Below are 23,545 nucleotides of genomic sequence, written 5' to 3' on the forward strand. Positions count from 1 at the left end.
TACATTTTTTAAAAGCTCCATGGATGGGGGGACGTGCCAAACTGGAATATAATCAGAAACAAATGAAACAACTATTTCACATAAATAACAGAATCTACGGAAGGCAGAGAAATAACCCAACTTTTGAACACAGTATAGTGACGATGTGCCCTCTGGTGGAAGACAATTAAAAATTTAAAACCTGTAAGCGAGAACTGTCTCTTAGTCAGATTTGCTGGGTCAGCAATTCTGAAACTACATCCTGCAGTACGTCTTGTAATCTTTACAATGTTCGTATGAAATCACTACTGTTATTATGTCCATTTGACTGAAGAAGAAACTGACGCACAAAAAGAGAAATAATTCCAAGTTAGCCAGTTGGTAAGTCACAGAGCTGGGCTTGACCCCAGGCAGCCAGGCTCCAGCATCCATGGCCTTGACCTTGGCATGTACTGCCACCCAGAGTCCCACTGTCACCAAATGGCTTAGCATTAGGGTCCTTCCCTTTGCAAGGAGGAGGCGCCTGAGGCTCAGACCAGAGGCAAAGCCACGTGCCTAACATCGCACACCTAGTAAGTGGCAGAGCTCTGATTCAAACCCACACCTGCTGAGTCCTGAGTCTGTGCTTTTATTCACTGAAATAAACTACTGAGGAAGAGTTAGTCATCATCGTAAGACAATGAATAGTCGTAGTAATAGTTGCTGCTGTGCTGGAGGTCTCCATTTGCCCCTCCTGACCCACAGTCTAAGCTTCTCCATCCTGCTCTGTGCCCTGGGGTCGCTGGGGGCGGAGTCGGGTGGGCTGACCTGTATGGACCATAGCAACTGGCTCCCCTGTCTTCTGGCTTCCAGGTTGGCTGGGCTCAGAATTGGCTACATAATTTGCAGGGCCCAGTGCAAAATGCAAATGCAGGTCCCTTGATTCAAATGTTCAGAATTTCAGAACAGGACAGGGATTTCCCTGGCAGTCCAGTGGTTAAGAATCCATGCTTCTACCGCAGGAGGCACGGGTTCTATCCCTGGTCGGGGAACTAAGATCCTGCATGCTCCGCGGCACGGCCAAAAGAATTTCAAAACAGGAGAGCAGAGCATAAAACCGAGTGTGGGGTCCTGTGGGGCTGCACCCATGAAGTAAGTCCTGTGAACGCAGCGGAGGGGACCTATCATTTCCCGGCTCCTCCCTGCAGCAGCGACCATTCTTGCCTAAGGGTCCCCGCTCCTTCCAGGTGACTCTGCACCCCCTGTCCTCCCCCACCCCCCTCACCCCTGCCCGGAAGTAAAGCTCCCTCCTATCGGCCCCAAGGCTTCCCCATTCCCTGCTCACACCTTTGTCAAGACTCTCGATAGGCCCTCTTCAAATCGCCCTCCGTGGAGCATGCCTTCTGTTTCCTGTTGGGATCCTGACAGTCACAGATCCCCATTTGCTGGGAACTCACCACATCCCAGTGCACACCTTCACCTGGCCCTGGGATGCCCGCGCTGAGGCAGTCCTACTTAAGATGGGACGACAGAGGTTCAGAGAGGGACTACACTTGCGCCCTGGCTGGGATTTGAACCCAGGTCTGTCTGCCACCCCTTAGGGCTTTCATCACTTGGCCCCTATCTGCTACTACTCCTTGCTCCCTCCTCTGTCTGACCATCCAGGCCACCACTTGTTTCTGCCGATATTCCAGGTGATCCCTCAGAGCAGACGTGGGGCCGAGTCATCCCTGCGTGACCACTGCCTGCGCAGCTATGGACCTCAGGCAGTGATGGATTTTTCAGAGGCCAGTGAGAGGGTCACGTTTCGCACTATGGTCTGGGAGTATCGAGGGAGGAGGGTGGATGGGAACTAAATGTGGTCCTGAATGGCCACTTGGTGGCTGTGTGACTTTGGGAGAGCCAGGACTCTCTCTGTGCTGTGGTTTCCTCACATGTCCAGTGAGGATAACCACAGCACTTCCCTCGTAGGGCTGCTGGGGAGGAGGGACAGGTTATCAGTGGCTGGCACAGAACACAGATCAGCGGTCCTCAAAGTGTGGTCCGGGTACTCCTGCGGATTCCCAAGATGTTTTCAAGGGGTCTGCAAGGTTACAACATTGTTTAAAAAAATACTAAGCTGTTAATTTGCCTTTATCCCTCTCATTCTCTTCCAGGTGCACAGCAGGGTTTTGCAGGGACCGCATGACCAGTGCTATTGCAAGAGACACTGAATGCAGAAGCAGAGGTGAGAAGCCAGTGCTCTTTTTTTTTTGGCCACACCGGGTGGCATGCAGGATCTTAGTTCCCCGACCAGGGATCAAACCTGTGCTAACCACTGGACCGTCAGGGAATTCCCTCCAGTGCTCCTTTAAGCCGGGCATGAAAGAGAGCTGCAACGTTGAAAACGATGCCAATCTTCTGCCTACATTTTTTTTGTTGTTGTTTTGGAAAATATAGTTATTCTTCATAAAAGAATGCTTTGGGGTTCATAGGTGATTTATTGTTGTTGTTTTTAAACAAAATCAATCGTTTAAATATGTCCAGTTTTCATTTTTAATATAGTAAATATTAAACACGCAAACAAGCTCTTTGGGATCTCAGTGATTTGTAAGAGGTAAAGGGATCCTGGAGACAAGGCAGTTGAGAACCGCTGGGGTACAGAAAGCAATGACGTCCCTGACATCCTATTCAGATCTGTTGCTCTTTGCTTCTTTGCCCGTCTTCCTCGCCAGAATGTGAGCCCCACGGGGGCCACGAGTTTTTGTCAGTTTTGCTTACTGCTGTATTCCAGAAAAGCGCCTAGGTGCTCAATAAAGATTTGCTGCATAGATAACTGAATAAATACTAATTAGTGTCATGTGCTTTTATTATCAGCCGACTTTTTTTTTTTTTTTTTTTTTGCCAGACACTTTAGAAGCATAACTACGCAGGAGTGGTGAAGAGTTGAGGGACCTGGATTTGAATCCAAGCTCTGCCACTGGCTACCCTGGGCCATTAGTTCACCTCCCAGAGCCTCAGACATTGTTCCTGGGATGTAAAGGCAGGAGTTGTCACACCTTGGGAGGTGAGACGCAGCTCCTACATTCGCAGCTCCTACATTCACACCTCCAGTCAGCGCATCAAACAGTAAGATACCAAGCACCACAGGCTGCCAGGCTAGGAGCAGAGATAAAGCAGACACTGTGTCTGTTCTCTAAGAGCCGCTGTTTTGTAATGGAGACACTGGCTAGCTGTGCGTCCTTGGGCCAGGCTCTCTACCTTCCGTGCCTCAGTTTCCCCGTTGGTCAAATGGGGGATAATAACAGTACCAATCTCTTAGCGTTGCTGGGAGGGGTCAGTGAGAGCTCGGCACAGAGGCTGGTGGGGGAAGCACTCCACGAATGCCGTTATTTTATTCATTTATTTATTTTGGCTGCCCGAGTGGCATGGGGATCTTAGTTCCCCCACCAGGGATCAAACCTGTGCCCCCTGCACTGGGAGCGCGGAGTCTTAACCATCGGACCGCCAGGGAAGTCCCATGAATGCTGTTATTATTCTGTGCAAAGCCAGCCCCCTACCTCTGGGCCTTGGTTTCTCCATCCAGGAAACAGGTGTCAGGGTCCTGGAAAACCCTCAGTGTGCTTGTGATCTACCTACTGCTTTTTGGCTCTAAATCTTTCCTCCCCCTTTGTACCCCCTTCCCTAGGGGTGGTGGGTGCTTCCAATAGTGGCTACTAGCTGGACTGCCTCAGTATTCCCTTTCTGTTTCCAGCTCTTCTAACACATTTGAAATAAATCCCTATCTTAAATCCCCTCTGTCTGAAATACCTCAAGTGGGATCTGACCCTGACTCTGGCCCCACTGTGTTTAGAAAGCCCCCGTCTGTGTCAGCCAGGCCGTACCTGCAGCTTCTTGAGCTGGCTGTTGACAGTGGCCAGGTCCCCACCAGGGTCCACATCTTGCAGCTGGCTTTCCATGTGAAGGAGCTTCTTGTCCAGCTCAGCGAAGCTCTGCACCAGCTGGTCGGCCTTGCTGGCCTCAAAGAGCTGCCTCGCCTTGGCCTGGGTGGTGCTCTCCAGCTCCGCCCAGCACTGCCGGATCTCACCCAGCTTCTTCCGCACCGAGGCTGCCAGCTCTGGTTTCTCCTGCATCAGTTGCTGGCCCTCCTGCCCCAGACGATGGGAGGCAGGAAATGAGGGGGAGGGAGTGGATGGTGGGGAGGGACAGAGAAATATGGGGGCAGCAGAACATAGGGAGAGACGTGGAGAGAGAGACAGAATCAAGGAGTTGGAGACACACAGAGAGACAGAGACATGATGGGTGGTTGGAGAGAAAGCACCAAGCATGGGAAGAGAGATGAGGAGAGACAGACAGATAGACAGAGGTGTGAGGAGGGAGACAGACAACACAGAGGCATGAAAAGGAGACAGCGAGAGACAGATAGCCATAGAGTGGTGGATACAGAGATGTGCACAAAGTTAGAAACATCGGAAGAGGACCATAAGACAGAGAAGGGGAGCGAGAGACAGAGGTGGAAGAAAGAGACAGAGAGAACAAACCTCCATTAAACTCCAAGTCAAGGAGAGTGGCTTTGCCACGTGCCACCATTATGGGGCATCGGTGGCCATTTAAGGGTTTAAGACCCACCTGGGTCCCTCTGTTTTGAGTGAAAAGAGTGGGGGGATCCAGGGCAGCAGGTCTAGGGGCAGTTTTGGGGGTTGATGCTTAGAGCAAAAATCTGCCTGGGTCCCTCCAAGCTGAAGTCAAGCTCCAATATATGTTGGCCTAGAGCCACATATATCATATGATGTATTAAAAAGAACAATACCATAGCAATTACAGCTCCTAGGTGCCTGGCCTTGTGTTAAGCACTTTATGTACTCAAGAGCCTACATTTCTTATTTCCTAATTTTAAAGCAGAGCATAAACAACAAGGTCCAATTGTATAGCACAGCGAACTATATTCAAAATCTTGTAATAAACCATATGAAAAATAATATGTATATGTACGTATATATGTATACACATATATATAACTGAATCACTTTGCTGTACACCAGAAACTAACACCATGTTGTAAATCAACTATACTTCAATAAAACTGGGGCTCAAAGAAGTTAACACAATTCCCCCAAGGCCCCAGAGCTGGTAACAGCATAGACAGAATGAGAACCCACGGTTGTAGGAACCCAATGTTCACTTTAACCCCAGCTTCCCAGGGCTGCCCCAACCTGACTACCTGACTTTCTATTTTAAATGCTCCAAATGGTGTGGAGGGAAGCCTGGTAGGGGAGATTATAAGAAGGGGTGAAATATTTAACAACCATTCAGAAGAGATGTTGGCCATTTCACAGACAGGCAAACTGAGGCTCAGAGAGGTTACGTGAATTACTCAAGGCCACAAAACTAGGAGCAGATGTGGAAGTTATCTGAACCAGTTCAGGGGTATGAGAAGAGCGGGCTGGCAGCGGAGGGTGAAGGAGGTGAGACATGGGTTCCCTGGAGGCCCCTGGCACCTGGCATGGGCAGTGGGTCCTTCTGCATACTCACCCTCTCAATCTTCTCCAGCCACTCCTTATTCTGAGCCAGCTCTGCCATGAACGCCTGATGCCGGAGCCATCTCTTATGCAGCTTGTGGCCGTCTTCCCGCGTGCTGTCTCGCGCCATCAGCATCTTCTCATGGATCCAGCCATCCAGCTGTGCAGGATGGGGGAGGGGCTCAGCCAATTCCCCACAACCTGCCATAGCCCCGCCCCCCCCCATCCCCTCCACAATGTCCCAGGTTCAGGGCCTAGGCTTCTAGGACTGGGGAAGGAGAGAAGGGTGGGATGGAAAAAGCTGTGCAAGTGAGGCCTTTATGGCAGGGGTGTGCAGCTTAAGCCCTTTCCTGGGGAGTAGGGGATGGATGAAAGGGTCCCCAGAATGCAACGTCTCTTAGCCCTCTGTCCTCAGGGCAGCCCTTCTCAACTCCTCATAAGCCCTAAGCCCCAAGGTAGGGTTCCTAGGCCAGTCTTCCCACCCATAGCCAAATCAGCCCTCCAAAACAAGCCCTCCAACCTAATTCAACTCACTTCCGATTCAGTCTTGCACCCCTCACCCCCAGCAATACTTAGACCCTTCAATTCAGTCTCAGCCACCTCCAATAAGGACCAATTCAAGATCTCCAACCCATTCCCAAAGGTATCAGGTGAAGCCCCATATCTAGTCCCAGACCCCCAATATGGCCAGATGAACCCCTAAAAACCCTCCCAACTAGTGCCAAGTCTAGTTCCCTCCAAACCATCCCTCCAATGTGGGGTAGACCCATCCCCTGCAACCCAGATCCAGCCTCCTGAATGAGCCCACAGAACTCCCCAAATCCAGCCCTGAGGATCCAGCCCAAGACCACAGTTCACCAAAACCATGATGCATTGTGGCCCCCAACCAAAGCCAACCCCCCAAATGCAAGCATCAGGGCTACCTTCTGGCTCCCCACATGAGTCTACCCCAAATGAGATGCTACAAATCTAGCATCAGACTCTCCAGCATGGACCAGATAGAACCTCCGCAGCCAACCCCCCCTCCCAAACTAAAGCTATTTCTAGCGCCCCCACTCACCAACAAAACCGGTCATCCCAAATGCAAGCAACAGGAGTGGGCCCCTCTCGCCACCCTCAGCAGATCCGTCACAGGGCTGCTTTCTGAGCCCCCCCTCCCTCCCAATGAGACTCGTCCCTCAAGCAGGAACCTCCCCACTCATGACCAAACCTGGCACCTGGGCAGTTTGCTCCTCCCCTTTCTCCTCCCCCCTCAGTCACAAGATCCTCCTCCTCCCTCTTGGGAAAAAAAACAACAGAAAATCACGGACTCTGGCTTACAGTCATAGCCAAGGACAAATTCCCAGTCGGCCAAACCCCACTCCATGTCCCCTGAGCATGTGCTCCCCAGGGGTCCAGGACAGCGTCATACTCCCTCATACATACACAGACACACACACGAGCCAAGTCAAATGCTGAATCCTCCAATGCTATCAGATTCCCGACAAGCAGGGAAGAGTTTGCCAATGGCAGCCACAGCGCATAGGGAAGGCAAAGCCCCTGAAGGAGAGGTACTCTGTCATCAAGGTAAAGCTCCCCCAAAGTGATTGACCCCCATCACTGAGGGCAAAGCCAGAGTCCCCAACAACCCAGGAAAAAAGCTCCCAAGTGTCAGAGCCCTCCAAACCCAGAGCAAGTCCAAGACCCTCATCGCCCACGGCAGACCCACGCAAAAGTGATTCGCCCCCATCATCTAAGGCTAACGCAGATTCTGCAAGAACCAGGGAAGAATCTCTCCAAAGGCTGAGGGTCCCCCAACCCCAGGGCAAATCTCAGAGGCCCCATTACCCAGAGGAGAGGCCCCTAGAGAGGTTGGGACCCCCTTAGCCCCCAGGGCAAATCCACACTACCCCAGGAGTAGCCTTAGAAGTCCTCCCTTTCCGCTACTCTCCCTTGGGACCTGGCCCCTCAGTCTGGCCCGCAGCAGCACCGCGGACAGCTCCCGGCATCTGGGCCCCTCCCCAGGACTGGGGTCCCTGCGCCTTACCGACCCGCCCCCGCGCCGCCGGCGCCCCTCCCTCCCGCGGCGGGCGGGCGAGCACGCGCCCAAGCCCCCTCCCCCGCCCGCCTCGGCGGGGGTGCGCGTCAGCCCCCTCCCCTGGGCGCCCCCGAGACCTGAAGTGGCGGAGGCGTTGGCGGGCGGTCCCTGCAGCGGGCGGGCGGGCCTCTCGCCCCTCTACCGCGACGGCGGCGGCAGCGGCGGTGACGGCTGAGTCTCCGGCGGACGCGCGCCCCCTCCCCCGCCACCGCGCAGCGGCAGCGCGCCCGCCCGCGCGCGCCCCCTACCTGCCTACGTGCCCGCCTCTCTGCCGGGCCCCAGATGCGCGTAGAGGAGAAATCATCACCCTCCCTAAAGCATGGGGAGGGGGGTGTTCCTGCGCCATCTCAGATGATTGCTGCTTGGTCCAGAACAATCTAACGAGGGGGGAAGGGGCTCCTGGGACAAATCAAACGGCAGGGGGGAGGGGGGTAGGCTGGGGCCTGGGCTACGTCAGCTATGTGAGGGGGTGAGGTGGGGTGGGAAAGGGCTCAGATTCCTGGCTACCTCAGCTATACAGGGGTAAAAAATATGGGAGGGAGCCGGAAATATCTCTTATAAGACTTCAGTCCAGAATAATCTCCAGTGGGAAGAAGGGGGACAGGGGGTTCTTGAACTCATCTCTAGTGGGCTCGAGTCCCAGACCCATCTCTAATGGACTTGAGTTGGGAGGGGGTATATGGAAGCCCTTATCCATTTCATGTGTGGGGAGAACATGGGGGTTCACCATGGGGGGAATCAAATCATCTTTAATTGGGGAGATTCGGACCTGGTTCCTGAACCATCTTTGGTTGGGGGAAACTTAAGTACTGTATCATCGCGGAGGGGGTACGAATTATCCTGAGTCAGGTAGATAGATGAGACCAGGACCATCTCTGTTTGGGTTTAGGAAAATGTTTACTGGGCCATCTCTCATGGGGCCATCTCTTATGTGGTCAGGGTGCAGAATAGTTTCTATGGAATGCAGGGTAAGGAGAGAAAGGCAGCATATCTCCTGGGCTGTCTCTAATGGAGAAGGGGACCTGGACCACCTCTGATTTGGGTTGGTCCTAATGGTTGTGTAGTTCATCTCTAAAGGGGCAGAGCTTGATTCCTGGACACTGTTAAAGGGGCGAAGGCTTGGTCGGGGACTGTCTCTGACCGAAGCTGCGCTCTGGGCTTCTGGTCCACCCACGGCTCCCCCCACCCCTCTCCTGTCTCCCGTCCCTCTCTCCCCATCAGAGAGCTGCTCACGAACCTCCGGCGGGGAAAGGTGAGATCAGCGCGCGTCCCCGCGGGACCTGTGGGCGCGGACGCGCGCCGTTGCCAGGGGCACCCAAGGCCCCTCCCTCCTTCCCCAGCGCGTGGGTGGAGGAGCCTTGAGGAGCATGCGCACTGAGGCCAGGATCCGCACGCCTCCTGGCGGCGCGAAGTGAACTTCGCTCCGCGACCCACTTAGACGGGGCGCCCCCTCCCCCACTGCGCCTCGGTGCTGGAGCACTTCCCTGTCTAGGAACGAAGTCCCTGTGCCCCAGCACAGCTGGAGTTCCTACCTCGTGGCAGTCTCGGAGGAAGTGCTGCAGCCCAAGTTGGTCGTGTAGCTTCTGCATCCATTGGTGGGCCCGTAGTTGGTTTTCTTGGCTCCTGGGGGTGGAGAGATAGGAATTGGGGGAAGCCTGTGTCTGGGGGCGCTGGCAGTAGGGCTGTGAGGGCGTCAGGCTTGTCAGGGCTAGGAACCTGGGGCATATGTACAAGTGAGGAAGAGGAGAGAGCAAGGTAGGGAGGGAGTAAAGGCAAAGAAACATCAGTGGGGGCAAAGCCAGGGACAGAGCTGGGGGAGGAAGAGAGAGGAGGGAGGGAGAGGAAGGCGGGGTGGGGGGAGAGAGAGAATGGGAGAGAGAGGGACAGAGACAGACAGATATCTGAAAAGAAAGAAATACCCTTAGAAAGACACAATCCCATAGAGAGAGATAACAGACCTACAGAGTAAGAGATACCGAGAGAGAGAAAAACTTAGAGAATGAGAGACACCTAGGGAGAAAGAGAGATTAGGAGGGAGAGATAGATTGACGGGGGGGTGGGGGGGTATGCAAAGGCTTAGAGAGATAAACAGGAACACATACAGGCACAAGACCAGAGATAAAGAGAAACAAAGACTTCAAGAGGGAATGATTGACAGAGACTAGGACGAGAGACAGACAAAGAAAGAGACCCAGAGATAGAGAAAATAGGAAAACACAAGGGAAGAAATGAAGCAAGGGTAGTGCCAGAGACAGAGAAAGAGACAGAGAAGAGAGCAGTAGACAGAAAGCAGAGGGAAGGAAAGTGACAGAGAGGGTCAGGGGAGGGACAGCCCAAAAAGGGACAGGAAGAGAAGTGGCCGGATGCCCCCAGTAAAAGACACAGCCAGACAGACAGAAGGCTGCAACAGAGTTGGAGAGAGGGATGAGAGCAGGGCATGGATGGATGCAGCCGGAGCCACACGGAGGCAAGGAGGGGCGGGCCCTTGGCCTAAGTGAACTGGCTGGGCTGGACCCAGGCCCGACCACCCCGGAGCCAGCAAGCACCACAGCCCCAGGCAGTCTGGCCTCCTGCCCACAGTGCAGGGCAAAGTGCCCAAGAGGCCTGGTGGAGACGGCTGAGGGGGTCCCTCTTTGCTGTGCCTTGAACAAGCAACTCCCAGCTCAGGGCCTTGGCACTGGCTGTTTCCTCTGCCTGGAACGGTCTTCCCCCCAAAGTGTACTCAAATGTCACATTCTTAGCAAGACCCCTGCTGATCACTCCCCAACACTTTCTGGCTTTCTTTCCTTCTTTAACTTTCTCCTTTGCACTTAACACTATCTAACACACTGCATATGTTACATATTTCTCTTGTCTGTCTCCCCCCCCAGGACGTCATTCCATGAGGGCAGGAATTTTTTGTCTGCTTTGCTCACACCTGTATCCCCAATGCCTAGGAAAAGGAGCTGGCACACAGTAGGTACTCAATACATATTTTATGAATGAAAGAAAGCAAGAGAGACAGAGAGGCAGAAAAAAAGAGAGATGAAGGTATAGGTAGAAAAAACAAGGAGAGACAGACAAGGAAACAGAGATACATAGTTGTACAGGGAGATGGAGGCAAAGAGATGGAGTGTGTGGGAGAGAGTTACGGAGAGAACCAAGGGCAGAGCTGGATGGAAGGGCCAGAGACAAGCAAAATATGTACTCCGTCCTGCCAAGACTCAGCTCAGGAACCAGGAAATAGGAAATGCCTCTGAAATTGAACCAGACTCAATCCCTCCAGGCCTTCAGCAGCCAACTTGTCAAGCATCAGTCCTAGGGATGAGGAAAATCCCTTGTTTCCGGGAGGGTGAGAAAAGAGCTGTGACCTCTGGCAAGTCTGTTGCCCTCTCTGAGCCTCATGTGCCAAGATGCAAGAGTGCCCTGCACGCAGGGCTGGGCCAGGTTCCAGGCGAGGTGAGGCTCGTGGAGAGGGAAGTGACTTGCTCTGAATCTACAGGTTGAGAGGCAGAGCTGGGACTAGGACCTGGCCCTGTTTGACCCCAGGGCTCCCACGGCCCCCTGCATGTCTCCCATCCTGGCCCTGACCATCCTGGGCCATCCTTGTCAGACAGCATGTGAGCGCTATGAGGGCAGGAATCGTGTTCTGTCCTGGTCACCCAGGATGCGCGTCCAGCATTGCCCCACACAGGGCCTGGAACACAGCGTGGACTCAGTACTTGTCTAATTGGCTGAAGAATAAATGAATAGGGACTTCCCTGGTGGTCCAGTGGCTAAGACTCTGTGCTCCCAATGCAGGGGGGCTCGGGTTCGATCCCTGGTCAGGGAACTAGACCCCGCATGCCGCAGCTAAAGATCCCACACACGGCAACGAAGCTCCCACGTGCTGCAACTACGACCACAGCCAAATAAATTTTTTAAAAGAATAAATGAATAAACAATAGAATGAAAGGAGCCATTAATGACTGCAAAGGAATGAAGGCGTGACTCAGAAGAACAGCTCTCCAGGCTCCTCCTCCCCATTCTGCAGAGCCCGGCAGACAGCAGACACTCAAGAAATGCTGGGTAAAAGAAGGAAGGGGCCGGGCCTGGAGCGGAGGCTGCTAGATCATGAATTTCCATCCTCAGGATGAGAATCTCCATAAAAGTTTTCCTTTAGGAAACTCCAACCTTGTCCCAAATGAATTTAGGAAAAAAAGTCGCCGGAGACTGAAAAGCCAAGGGGCTGGGGCCTCGGGGCTGTGGACGGTGGTGGAGGGACCGGGTGTGATTTCCATCAGGAGACAGAAGATGGAGCAGCGTTGGGCTCTCTTCCTGCCTCGCTCATGCCAGAGAGGAGAAAGCTGGGGTCACCAGGAAAGGCAGAAACAGCAACAATGACGGACAGAAAGAAGTGGGGCTGAAGGGAATCCTCTAAAGGACTCTGCTTGTGGGCTGGGGTTTGTTTTGTGTTTTTTTGCGGCGGGGCGGGGTTGCCGTTTTGTTCAGGGCTTAGAACAGTGCCTGGCACACAGTAGATGTTAACATTTTAACAACCAGTCCGGCTATCCCAGGCTGAGGGCAGGCTTGGGAGAGAAACTTTTCATTTTTGCAGCTTTTGGGTTATCGACCACAAGTTACCTTTTCACAGATCATCAATTTAAATCGAATCTAAAGCAATATGGAATTAAATAGAAATCAAAGACACAGAGAGGGAATTCCCTGGAGGTCCAGTGGTTAGGACTCCATGCTTCCATTGCAGGGGGCATGGGTTCGATCTCTGGTCGGGGAACTAAGATCCCGGAAGCCGCACGGCACAGCCAAGGAAAAAAAAAAAAGAGAGACAGAAGAGCAGAAATGTGATGGAAACAAAGGGAATCCTCCTTGCCCCTCCCCTGTGCCAAGATCCCACCCCCTGTGCCCCTGGGGTCTGAGGGACCTACTTCTCCAGCAGCCGAGTCACGGCCTCCTGGACCTGCTCCCCGTAGGCGTTGCCCTGTCTCAGCAGGCTCTCAGCAGCCTGCACGGCCACCTGCATCTTCTGCTGGTTCAGCTCCATCGTGGTGAGAAAATCCCGGTGCCGTTTCAGTGCCTCCTCCACCGACTCCACGGTGCCCGGCAGGTCCAGACCCGACAGGGCCATCTCCTGGAATGGGGGAGGGGTAATGCTCCGTTTAGCCCTGCTTCATTCCAGGACCAGGGAGAGGCTGCCAGCCTGCCTTTCCACCACTTTCCTCTACCCTGCTCACTGTCCTAGCATTGAACACGCCAGGCATGGTCCCACTTCAGATCCTTTTCCCATGCTGGTCCCTCCAGATAGCCCCACGGCTGGCTCTTTCACTTTCTTCAGGTCTCTGACCATCTGTTTAAAATAGCATCCTCCTCCCCCAGCCATATCCCTTTATCCTGCTTTATTATTTTTCATAGCATATACCTGACATGATATTATATATGCTATTACTTGTTTATCATCTCCTCCCCCACATATATACACACACACTAGAATGCCAGCCACACGAGGGTGGGATTTTGTGTTTTGTTTCCTCTGGCCTCCGCCGCAGAACAGTGCCTGGCACAGAGGAGGCACTCAGTAAATATTTGGTTAATTGATGAAGACTGACCTGGGTCCTGTGTGACTTCAAGGAAGTTCTTTCCCTCTCTGGGGTTAGTTTTCTAACTGGTAAAATGGGTGGATCAGAAAGGGTCTCTCAAGGCCACCTCAGCTCCAATGTTTAGTAACCTCATGATTCCAGGGGCCCCCTGCCTGTTTCTCCAGGTAATCCTCTAACTGGGTCAGCTTTCTCTAGATAACCAGCACAGGTAGTCATGCTTTCTAAAATGACCCCTAGGGACTTCCCTGGTGGCCCAGTGGTAAAGACTCCACCTTACAATGCAGGGGACACAGGTTCGATCCCTGCTCAAGGAACTGGGATCCCACATGCCATGGGGCAACTAAGCCCGCGTGCCACAACTGCTGAGCTCGCGCGCCTCAACTAGAGAGACCGTGTGCCACGAACTACAGAGCCCACGCGCTCTGGAACCCGCGCGCCACAACTAGAGAGAAGCCCACGCCACAGCGAAAAGTCCCACATCCCACGGGCCACAACTAAGACCCGATGCAGCCAAATAAATAAATAAAATGATCGCTAAAGGCTGGTACCTACTCTTGGACAATCTGAAAACTGGGTGTTCCATCCTGTCCAAATCCTCAAATTTGGTTCCCATCCCAGAAAGTTCCCCCAAATGGATCAGCTGTTCCCAGATAACCACAGCACTTGATTCCTCAAGCCATAAAGGCAGTTACCCTCTCCAGAGACTCTGCAAATTGCCATTCGCAATAAGAAGATAATCTGCTAATTTAGGCCCCCAGAACCACTTAATCCACCACCATTTACTGACCCCAATAATCTCTCAGCCTGAATTCCCTCTACCATAATCTTCATCCTCTGTTATCCACCCCAAGATCTTCTTTAAACCCCATTGACCATCACCAATCAACCTCATACTCTTATTTCCTTCCAGACAATCTACAAACCCAAGAAGCCACTCCAATGAACACCCAAATGCATTACTTACTCAGAATAGTCCACAAACTCACCTAAAATAAGACGCCACCCCACACATCATAATCCTCAAATTCTGTTACACACCCACCCACACATGTTCACACCGGATGCTCCACAAACCCAGCCATCCGTACCAGATACCTGACACACACACACACACACACACACACACACACACACACACACACACCGCCGCTGACAGCAGATAAGCCACGAAGCCAGTGGTCCCCGCAAACACACTCCTCCATACATTTCCTTGTCCCCGAAATCCCCCGCGGCCTCAGACCCCCGCCCTCGTCAACCCGGAAGCGGGCACCTGGTTGCGCAGCACCGCCCACGCCTGGCGTAGGTCGCGCAGAAAGAGCTGGTAGACGTGCGCCTGGACCAGCGCCTCCCTGCGCGCCTCCCACAAGCCAAGCAGCTTGTGCCAACCAAGTTCGAGGTGCGGCAGCCACTCGTCGAGTGCCAGGCCCGGACCCAGCTCGGTGCCGTCGCCCGCCAGCAGTGCCTCGCTGGCCGCCACGATGCGCGCGTAGTCCTCCTCGCGCTGGTCCACTTCTTCCTTGAGGGCGGCGTGGCGCGCCAGCAGCGCGTCCGCCTCTTCCAGGCTGCCGGGCAGGGGGCCCTCGCCGCCGCCCGCCGTCTCCTGGGCGCGCACCAGCCAGTCCAGAAAAGCGTCCAAATCATGCAGGAAGCGCTGTAGACGCCCGGCCGCCGCCACCGCCTCGCCACAGGCCTGAGCTGCGCTAGCCAACGCGCCCCACTCGGCGCCCAGTTCCTCGGCACCCTGATGCAGCCGCGCAGCCTGAGCCGGGAAGCGCACAGCCAGCAGGGCCGCCTCCTCCTGGAGGGCCGCCTGGCGCGGCTCTAGCGCTTGCAGAGCAGCCTCCAGGCCGCTGAGGCGCCACTGCAAGGCGCCGCCCGCGCGGGGCGCGCTCTCCACAGCCCTCCGCTTCTCGCGCACCTGGGCGCGCACCTCCGCCACCTCCAGCAGGTGGTTCTCCACCAGCAGCACCGCGTTCACCTCCTCTTTGCGTTGTTCCGCCAGCTCCACGATGCGGTTCCACCTGCCCAGGGGAAGCAGGGCGGCTTAAGGAGGACGGAGACCCCTCTTGGGTGTGGAGGGCCCATCGACCCTAGGTAGAACCCAGCCACTGTGTGACCTCAGAATGTCATCTTATCTCACCGAGCCCCAGTTTCTGTCTGTGTAAAATGGACTCTGCCAGGTACATTTGCTTAGAACAGCGGTTCTCAAAATGTAATCTAAGCAAGGGCAAAACTATCTTCATCAAAATTCTAAGATGCTATTTGCCTTTTCACTTTCATTCTGTCCCGAGTGTACAGTGGAGTTTTCCAGAGGCTGCAGGACGGAGACTGAGTGCAGAAGCAGACCTGAGAACTCAGCTGCCTTCTCTTAAGCCAGACATTGAGCAGATGTGCAAAAACGCAAAACAATGCCATCCTTCTCGCTACATTTTTTTTTTGTTTTGAAAGGTTTTTTTTCATTAAAACATGTTAGCTATGTTAACAGACTGTTTATTATTGTTATTTTTAACGACGTAATATTTTAAAATTACTCAGTATTAACTTCTAATATAGTAAATATTGATAGCTATAACCCACCAAAACAAGCTCTTTGGGGTCCTTAATAGTTTTTAAGAGTGCAAAGTGTTCTGAAACCAAAGAGTGTGGGAACTGCTGGCTTATGACATCAGATAATACGTTGGATGCAATGAATAGTTACTGAGCATGTACTATAAGCCAGGTGCTAAGGCAAACCTGTTTTATTCCAAAATAAATAAATGGGGAAAATTACGCATTGCCCTGTGCCTTCAGGCAAGAGATGATATTTCTCTGGGCCTCAGTTTCCTTTCATAGGCAGTGTATGGTCCAGTTTATAAGCACAGAATCCGAGCCGGACTGCCTGGCTGTGTCAGGCTCAAAGTCAAATCTGAGCTATGTACCCTTCGGTTAGTAACCTTCTCTGTGCCTCAGCTTCCCCGCCAGTAAAATGGACATAGCACAGTACCTACCTCATAGGGGTGTTGTGAGAGTCCAATGAGTTATGGTTTAAAACAGTACCTGTTAGCTACTATTATTGAGTGGGGATAATAGTCCCCACTCTTGATATGGGGACTTGATATGGTCCCGAAGACCATATCAGGGCCTTTGCCTTGGCTGTGCTCCCTGCCTGGAATGCTCTGTACCCTCCCTCCCCTCCCCCATATGTACTCTTCCTGTGGATGGATCCTTCCCGTTCCCCCCACCCCTTTTTTTTAAGCTCTGCCCTCACCATCCTGAAATCCTTTTCTCAGCCAGCCCCCAGGGAGGTGGCCCCAAAGCAGGCTGCCCTCCCTTCTCAGGGAAGCTGAAGAAAAAGGGCTTCCCGCAGGTCCACCCGAGCCCCACCCACCTGATGGGGGGACCTTCCTTGGCTGCCTTCTCATCCCCTTTGAGGGCCCAGCTCAAAATGTTATGGCTGACCACAAGATCTCAAATCACCCCCAAGCTCCAGTTATGCCCTACCAGGTCACTCTATTTCCTGCATACATCCTTAAAACTCTCTAAATATCTTGTTCATGTATTAGTCCATTTGTGAACTCTCTGTCACCTCTAGCATGGACACACCATAAGGGCAGAAATTAGGACTCTGAAATCAGAAGGACTCAAGTTCAAGTTCAGCTCTGGCCAGATTTGCCATGTGAACTTGGGCAAATCATTTCCATCTCTGATCCTGTTTCCTTATTTGGAGAATGGGGATAATTATGTCCACTTCATTGGGTGTTTTTAATGAGTTCATGTGGCTGAAGCACTTAGCACATCATCTCACTAAACGCCGTAAATCACTATTGCTGTCATTATCTTTTTAGGCCCTGGTGCCCTGGGATTGTTGAGTCTACAGAGACTTGGAAATCACTGGATATTGGGATCTTCCAGCACAGCAGTGAAGGGCACAATCTCTGGAGTCAGACAAATCCAGGCTTGATCCCCATAACTTGCCATGTGACCTCAGGCCACCTTCACCTCTCTGAGCCCCCATTTCCTCCTCTCTCGCATGGGTAATTTACATCCCACAGAATTGCTGGGAAGACTGAATATATAAATATGATCAACAGCCCCAGTTCTGGATTCAGGCAGAACTGGGTTTGACTCCTACTTACTAGACCAAGTAAGCTTGAATAAGGATTTCACCTCTCTGGATCTGTGTCTTTATCCATAAACCCTACCTTGCAAGAACTACTGGCAGTGTTCTAGCGGGAAAGATTTAAGTTGTTGCTATTCTTAAAGAGCTCTGAATTCTGGAAACTTTACTATGGAAATTGGGATATGGGGAGATAAAACAAAAGTACTTGGAAAATTTCCTAGCAGATAGTGGATACTCAATAAATCATTTCTGAAGAAGTAAGTTAATACCCCATTAAAATGTATTGTGTCCTCATTTTACATATCACCACTAGCATTGGGTATTTTAATTTTTTTTCAAGATTTTGCTAATTTACTAGATGGCCCTTATCATCTCAGGGATTTGAAAGTGCACGTTCTTGATTTCTACAGTTGGTGAATGAGGAAAAGAATGATGGGAAGAACTGGTGTGGGATACCTAGAAGAACTTCCAGCCCCAGGCCTCACCTACCTGCTGTTGAGGTGGTCCTGGCAGGAGCGCACCTCCTCTGAGCTGGGGTGGCCTCCTTCCACCAGTTCCTGAACTGTGCGGTTCACATCCAGGACACGGCCCATCAGACTGCTCATCTCCTGGTCCAGACTCTCAAATCTGCGGAAGAAGGATGGACGTGCTCAGAGAGGCCTGGACCCTGGGGCCCTGTTCACTGGGTTTTGGGAAGATGCCTTCCCCTGGTTCTTCTCTTAACTCTCCAACCTCACCTCCTGAGGCTCCTGTGCTGGCTTCTCTTCTTCTACCTGCCACTTAAATGTTAGATTCCTCAGGGCTCTGTCCTGGGCCCTCTGAGCTTTCCCTCACATCCTGCCTGGCCCATCTCACCCACTCCCACAGTCCTTGCCCCTGAACCCATCACTCACACATCTGTCTCCAGCTTCAACCTCATTCCTTTTGAACCTGTCTCCAACATTAAAGCCTGCTGTGCATCTCCTCCAGGGTCCTCACTGTACTCAAACTAGCTTCAACATCTCGCCCAATTTGTTCTTCCTCTGGGTCTCCATCTCAGGGACAGCCCCCGACCCCATTCCCTGGGCTCTGTTTTTGACAAACACTCCCCCCAAGCCTGTCTGCCCCCATGGCCTGTCTACTTGGGCTCCAGCCCTGGTCCAGTCCTGTCCTCTCCTACCTGAATCCTCACCCCAGCTGCCTCTCTGGGCTCCCAGCCACCACTCTCACCCCCTCCAACCTACCCTCCACATGGCAGCCAGGGAAATCTGTTTTAAGCTGGCCATGGTCCTCCCTTGTTTAAAACAATGCCCAAGGCTGTGGCTTGGGTAACTGTGGGCACAGTAACAGCAGGGACCAGGCCTGTGTTTCCAGGAATGCTCAGCCCAAGACCTGGAACAGGGCAGGAGCTCAATAAGTACCCACTGAATGAGTGGATGGGTGAACATGCTCAGAGAGAGAGGTGCGGAGGGTTCATCCACTATTTTAACCCATTTCTAAATCTGCCAACAGACCAATCAGTATCTAATGTGTCACATGGTGGTAACTGCTGTGAAGAAATGTGAAGTGGGGTGAGGGAAGAGAAAGTGACATGGGTCAGAACAATTTTATAGCTAGGGAGGTAACATCTATGCAAGGGCAGTAGGAGTCACAGGGAGAGGGGTCAGGCTGGGACACCCCTGGAGGAGCTCAGGTTAATTTCGTGCCAGGTGACTGTAAGCCTCATAGTAATAATAGCAGCCGCTCATGGAATGCTCCCTGGACCCAGGCATTTGCTAAGTAGTTTGCACATACTAAGTCATTTATTGTTCTCCAGTAGCCTGTGAGGTTGGGACTAATATCATTCCCATTTTACTGGAACCACCGGTTCCTGGTGAGTGGACACGGGAACTGTTGAACCAAGGAAGGCGAGACTGTGTGCGTGAGGAAGGGGACCGGGGAATCCCACCAGTGCGCGCTCACCGGTGCTGCACCACCTCGACGTCGTCGAGTGAATCGGGCACACGCATGGCGAGCAGCCACTGTTCCTTCTCACCGATCCACAGCTCGCACGCGTGCACCTCGCCGAACATGCGGTAGACAGCGAGGGCATCCCGCAGCCACTGGCGCCGCAGAGCAGCCACCTCGGTCACCTCGGAGAACAGCTGCTCGGCCTCCACCACGCGCACCTGCAGTGCCACCACCAGTGGCCCGGCGCCGCTGGCGCCCCCCAGTGTCGCCAGCTGACGCCGCAGGCCGCCCACGGGCCCGCGATGCGCCTCCACCTCGCCGGTGAGCGCGCGGTGCTGGCGGGCCAGGCGGCGGCTGGATGCTTCGTCGTGGCCGAAGTCGCCCGCGGCTGCTAGGCGGTAGGCGTCGCGGAGCCAGTCCAGGAGCCCGTCGAGGTCCGCACCGAACTGGTGCAGCGCCCGCGCCTCCTGCAGCCGCCGCTCGCGCCGCGCCGCCGCCTCTTCCAGCCGCTGCCAGCGCCGCCGCGCGCTCGCCGCGCGCTCCGCCAGGCCCGCCAGGTGCACCGTCTCGGCGCCGGGGCCCACGGTGCCACCGGCCGCGGCCAGCTCCTCGCCGCGCCGCAGGGCCTGCTGCAGCAGCACCCGCCGCCCGCCCACCTCGCCCTGCAGGATCTTGTGCTGAGCCAGGAGGCGCGCGGTGCTGTACAGGTCGTGGGCGCCGTCCGCCGCTCCCGCCGCGCCGCCGCCGCCCGCCGCCTCTAGGAGGCGCTCCTTGTCGCGGGCCCAGCTCTCGGCCTCCTCCAGCTCCTGCAGCAGCGCCCACAGGCTGCGCGAGGCCTCCAGTTCCGCGCGTCGCCCAGCCGCCTGCTCCTGCAGCTCCGCCAGACAGCCGTGCACGTGGTTCACGCGGTTGCAGATGACCTGCGGATCGCAGGGCTGGTAACCTGGACCAGGAAGAGGGGCAGATCCCGGGTTGGGCACGGGCCAGGGGGCGTCCAAGAGAGGGTGGTACAAGGCTACCTGCCTAGTCCTTGGCCCGACTTCATCAGATGCCAGGTTACACCTCCCCTCCTCCAGGCAGCTTTCCCTGACACCCCAAATCTGGAGCAGGCGCCTTCTCTGGCTCTCCCAGGCTTCTCTGCTTCCCATCCCAGCCCGGACCACTCTGCCTGTGACTGCTTCACCTAGCTCTGAACCCTCTGGGCCGTCACTGACAGTCTGTCTCCCCTACTGGATTGGGAGCCCCGTAAGGACAGGGCCAGGGACTGTCTCCAGCACACCATGTCCCCACCACTGCCCAGCATAGGGTGGAGCTCAGAGCAGTCACCTAGTGAAAACGGTGACTTATTGATTGAATGATGAATGGAAACAGAGATTCAGAGAATCCTAGAATGTGTATATTTTAGTGTAAATATACAGTGTTTTCCCTTCAGAAATGGACCCGATGAAACTTCTCTACTCTTAAGCTATGCTTCTGGGTTCCCTCTCTCATCCTCTGTTACCTTATCTATTAACCCAGTGATGACCTAAACTCCTTTTTTGTCTTCAAATATTTCACCTTCCTCCTGGACCTCTGGTTTGTGACTGAGAACTGTGAGACTAACTTAATGGGTTGCAGCCAGCATTTCTTTAATGAAATGGAATTGAATGAATAGAAAATATCAGAGGTAAGGGGAGAAGCATCGTTTTATAAAGGCTTGGTGTCTCTGTGTGTCTGTGTGTGTGTGTGTCTGCACGTGTGCCTGTGAACTCTGGGTCATGCGGTAAATGTATTTCTTACTGGGTCAAAAAAGTATGAGAGGGGCTTCCCTGGTGGCGCAGTGGTTGAGAGTCTGCCTGCCGATGCAGGGGACACGGGTTCGTGCCCCGGTCCGGGAGGATCCCATATGCCGCGGAGCGGCTGGGCCCGCGAGCCATGGCCGCTGAGCCTGTGTGTCCGGAGCCTGTGCTCCGCAACGGGAGAGGCCGCAACAGTGAGAGGCCCGCGTACCGCAAAAACAAACAAACAAACAAACAAAAATACCAGTATGAGAGACACTGCCCTAGATGGCCTGTGGGATTTCTGCATTTGTGGACATTCACTGAAATTGACCCAAATACGGAGGCATCCAGCTGAATAATAAACATCAGCAGTATCCATGTATCTGGCCCTTACTCTGACACACTGTCATTTAATTCTCACAACCATTCTATGAGGCCAGCATCCTCCTTAGCTCCATCTTGCAGGTGAAGAAACTCACACCCAGGGAGGGAAACTACTTGCCCAGGATCAGCTAAGAACTGGTCAAGCAGGACGCCACATTCTGGACCACTTATCAGACAGCGCTGCCTCCCGTCACCATGACAACACACACCCCACACTAGCCTCTTTGCTGTTTCCACGGTGCTGCTGGCGCATTGTCACCAGGCACCGAGACCTCACAAGGAGAAGACCGAGGGAGCTTCCTTGACAAACATCCGTAAGAATGAGGATGAAGAGTGAAGGTGAAGGAGAGGGTCCCGACAGTGTCTCGTGGGGTCATGAGGCTGGTGATGGGCTGAGCTAGGATGGGGATGTCCGCACTGGGGCTTGGAAGGAGACCTCAACATCTGCTCTTAGGACATGACCCAGTTCATGAGGGTGAGAAACCCCTGACCATCCTGCAAGCTGGACAGCGTCTTCCTTTCCTAACAATGCTCCGGGATTCCCAAGGGCCGTGGCTCCAGATAAAGGAGTGAGACAGACCAGCCTCCATGCCCTCTCTCTGATCAGCTCTGCGGCTCTGGGCCTCAGTTTCCTCATCAGTGAGAAAGAAAAAAGCAGCTCTGATGCTGTCAGCACTCATACACAGTTGCACAGGACACAACGTCAGACAAGACCACTTTGCAATAGGGATGGAGCGGGACGAAGAAAAGACCGTTCCACAATCACGTCTGAGAGCACCCAAAACAAAGTCACTGTGCAAACCACAAAAACGGCCACCCCCCTGCCCGCCCCCTCACCTGGCCAAGGTGAACCGCTCCTGCCAATCCTGTTCCTCCCACTACCCGGATAAAAATGATTAAGATGCGCAATCATCTAATTACCCCCACTTCCTGACAGCATCCAATCTGCAGCAAAACACACTATGTTAAATCATCCCAAATCACCTAACACAAGCCCACATCCTATAACAAGCCCGTCTTAACATCCTCTTACTAAGATGCCCCATGGTTCCCCTGGTGTGTGCAAAGAACCAAAAAACCCAGCTTGGTTTGACTACAGCAGGGTTCCTGGTGGTCTTTGGCTGGAGGGCATTGACATCAGTAAAATGAGAACGTTTTTAGAGCCAGTCTGGGTTTTGCCTATCAGCATCCAGTCCCTGCTTCTGCTAACGGCGCCCCACCCCGCTCCTTCTCAGTTCATGTCTTTGGAGGGAGCTGACCCCACTCTTGGCTCTGGGAGGGCATGTCACATAAATGTGGCCAATTAGATCACTGGATAGCCTGGGGCCATAATGCTTGACTGAGTGATGGGAACGGGACCCACAGTGGGCTAATGAAAACTTTCCTTGGACCTTTTGCCATAATATTGAGAGAAAGGGGCCTGTCTCTTGCTGGGTCTGCGAAGCTGCTGAATGATTCCAGATTTACACCACCAGGGGAGGGACAGCCCAATAGTGACACAAACATAAAGACTGGAGTCAGAAACAGATGGAGTCTTAAAAGCATCACTGAACTATCCCTGGATCCAGTCATGCCTGAAGCAACACTCATCCTTTCCTGCACATTTAGTTACATCAGCCAGTACGTTCCCCTTTCCTCCTTAAGTGAATTAAATTGAGTTTCTATCACTTGATGCTAAACAGGCCTTGACAATAATTACCTTACCCAGTCTTTTTATGGTATTCACTGAGATCGGCTGTGAAAGGCTTAGCACATAACAAGTGCTCAAGAAACGTGAACTATTACTGCAGAATCTCAAAGCAGGAAGAAGTCATGTGGTCCAACCTCTCACTCAAGGCACTAATTTCCCATGTGATATCCCTGATGGAGTGTGATCCTAGTTGGTGCTTGGATGCCTCCAAAGATGGGGAGCTCACTCCTTCATTCTGTCTCTCAGGAGACATTCTGCTTCTATTAGCACCAGCCCCGAAAGTCTCCACCCCAATCCCCAACCTCAGACTCACCCTGAAGCTGGGAGAAACGCAGGGCAGCAGCATTGAGCGCCTCCACCCGCTCACTCTGGGCCGAGATGTCCCCCTCCAGCAGTCCATGCTTCTGCAACAGGTCCTCTGCCTCCACCAGGTGCTGCCCACACTCCCGGGACAGCAGCTGAGCCTACAAGTAGGGGCAGCCCTGAGTATATTTTTGGCATTGGCCCTTAGGCCACTCGCGCCCCCCACCCCGCCTTCACCCATGCCAGCCCTCTGCTTCTCTACTCCATCACTCGA

General features: G+C 53.4%; 1 protein-coding gene across 7 annotated transcripts in view; it reads right to left on the reverse strand.

Annotated features, from left to right (window-relative positions):
• Positions 1–23,545, reverse strand: part of SPTBN4 (spectrin beta, non-erythrocytic 4) — a 72,589-nt gene that overhangs the window by 25,288 nt on the left and 23,756 nt on the right. For 3 of the 7 annotated variants that reach the window (XR_009560093.1, XM_030874219.2, XM_060289275.1), the window contains 8 exons: positions 23,282–23,432; positions 19,147–20,077; positions 17,695–17,832; positions 14,377–15,127; positions 12,438–12,640; positions 9,066–9,156; positions 5,470–5,616; positions 3,822–4,085 (listed from right to left, as the gene is read on the reverse strand). Coding sequence is in view for 6 of the 7 variants with exons in the window: in XM_030874219.2 (XP_030730079.2) it covers positions 3,822–4,085; positions 5,470–5,616; positions 9,066–9,156; positions 12,438–12,640; positions 14,377–15,127; positions 17,695–17,832; positions 19,147–20,077; positions 23,282–23,432 (2,676 nt within the window). In the remaining variant the exon portion in view is untranslated. Of the gene's footprint in view, positions 1–3,821; positions 4,086–5,469; positions 5,617–6,516; positions 6,589–7,345; positions 7,449–7,610; positions 7,752–7,781; positions 7,925–9,065; positions 9,157–12,437; positions 12,641–14,376; positions 15,128–17,694; positions 17,833–19,146; positions 20,078–23,281; positions 23,433–23,545 lie in introns of those variants that run through there. The other 4 variants (XM_060289277.1, XM_060289276.1, XM_060289279.1 and 1 more) reach the window with 4 other exon arrangements.

Source organism: Globicephala melas, chromosome 19 (genome assembly GCF_963455315.2).
Source record: "Globicephala melas chromosome 19, mGloMel1.2, whole genome shotgun sequence".
In the NCBI taxonomy this organism is placed as follows: Eukaryota; Metazoa; Chordata; class Mammalia; order Artiodactyla; family Delphinidae; genus Globicephala; species Globicephala melas.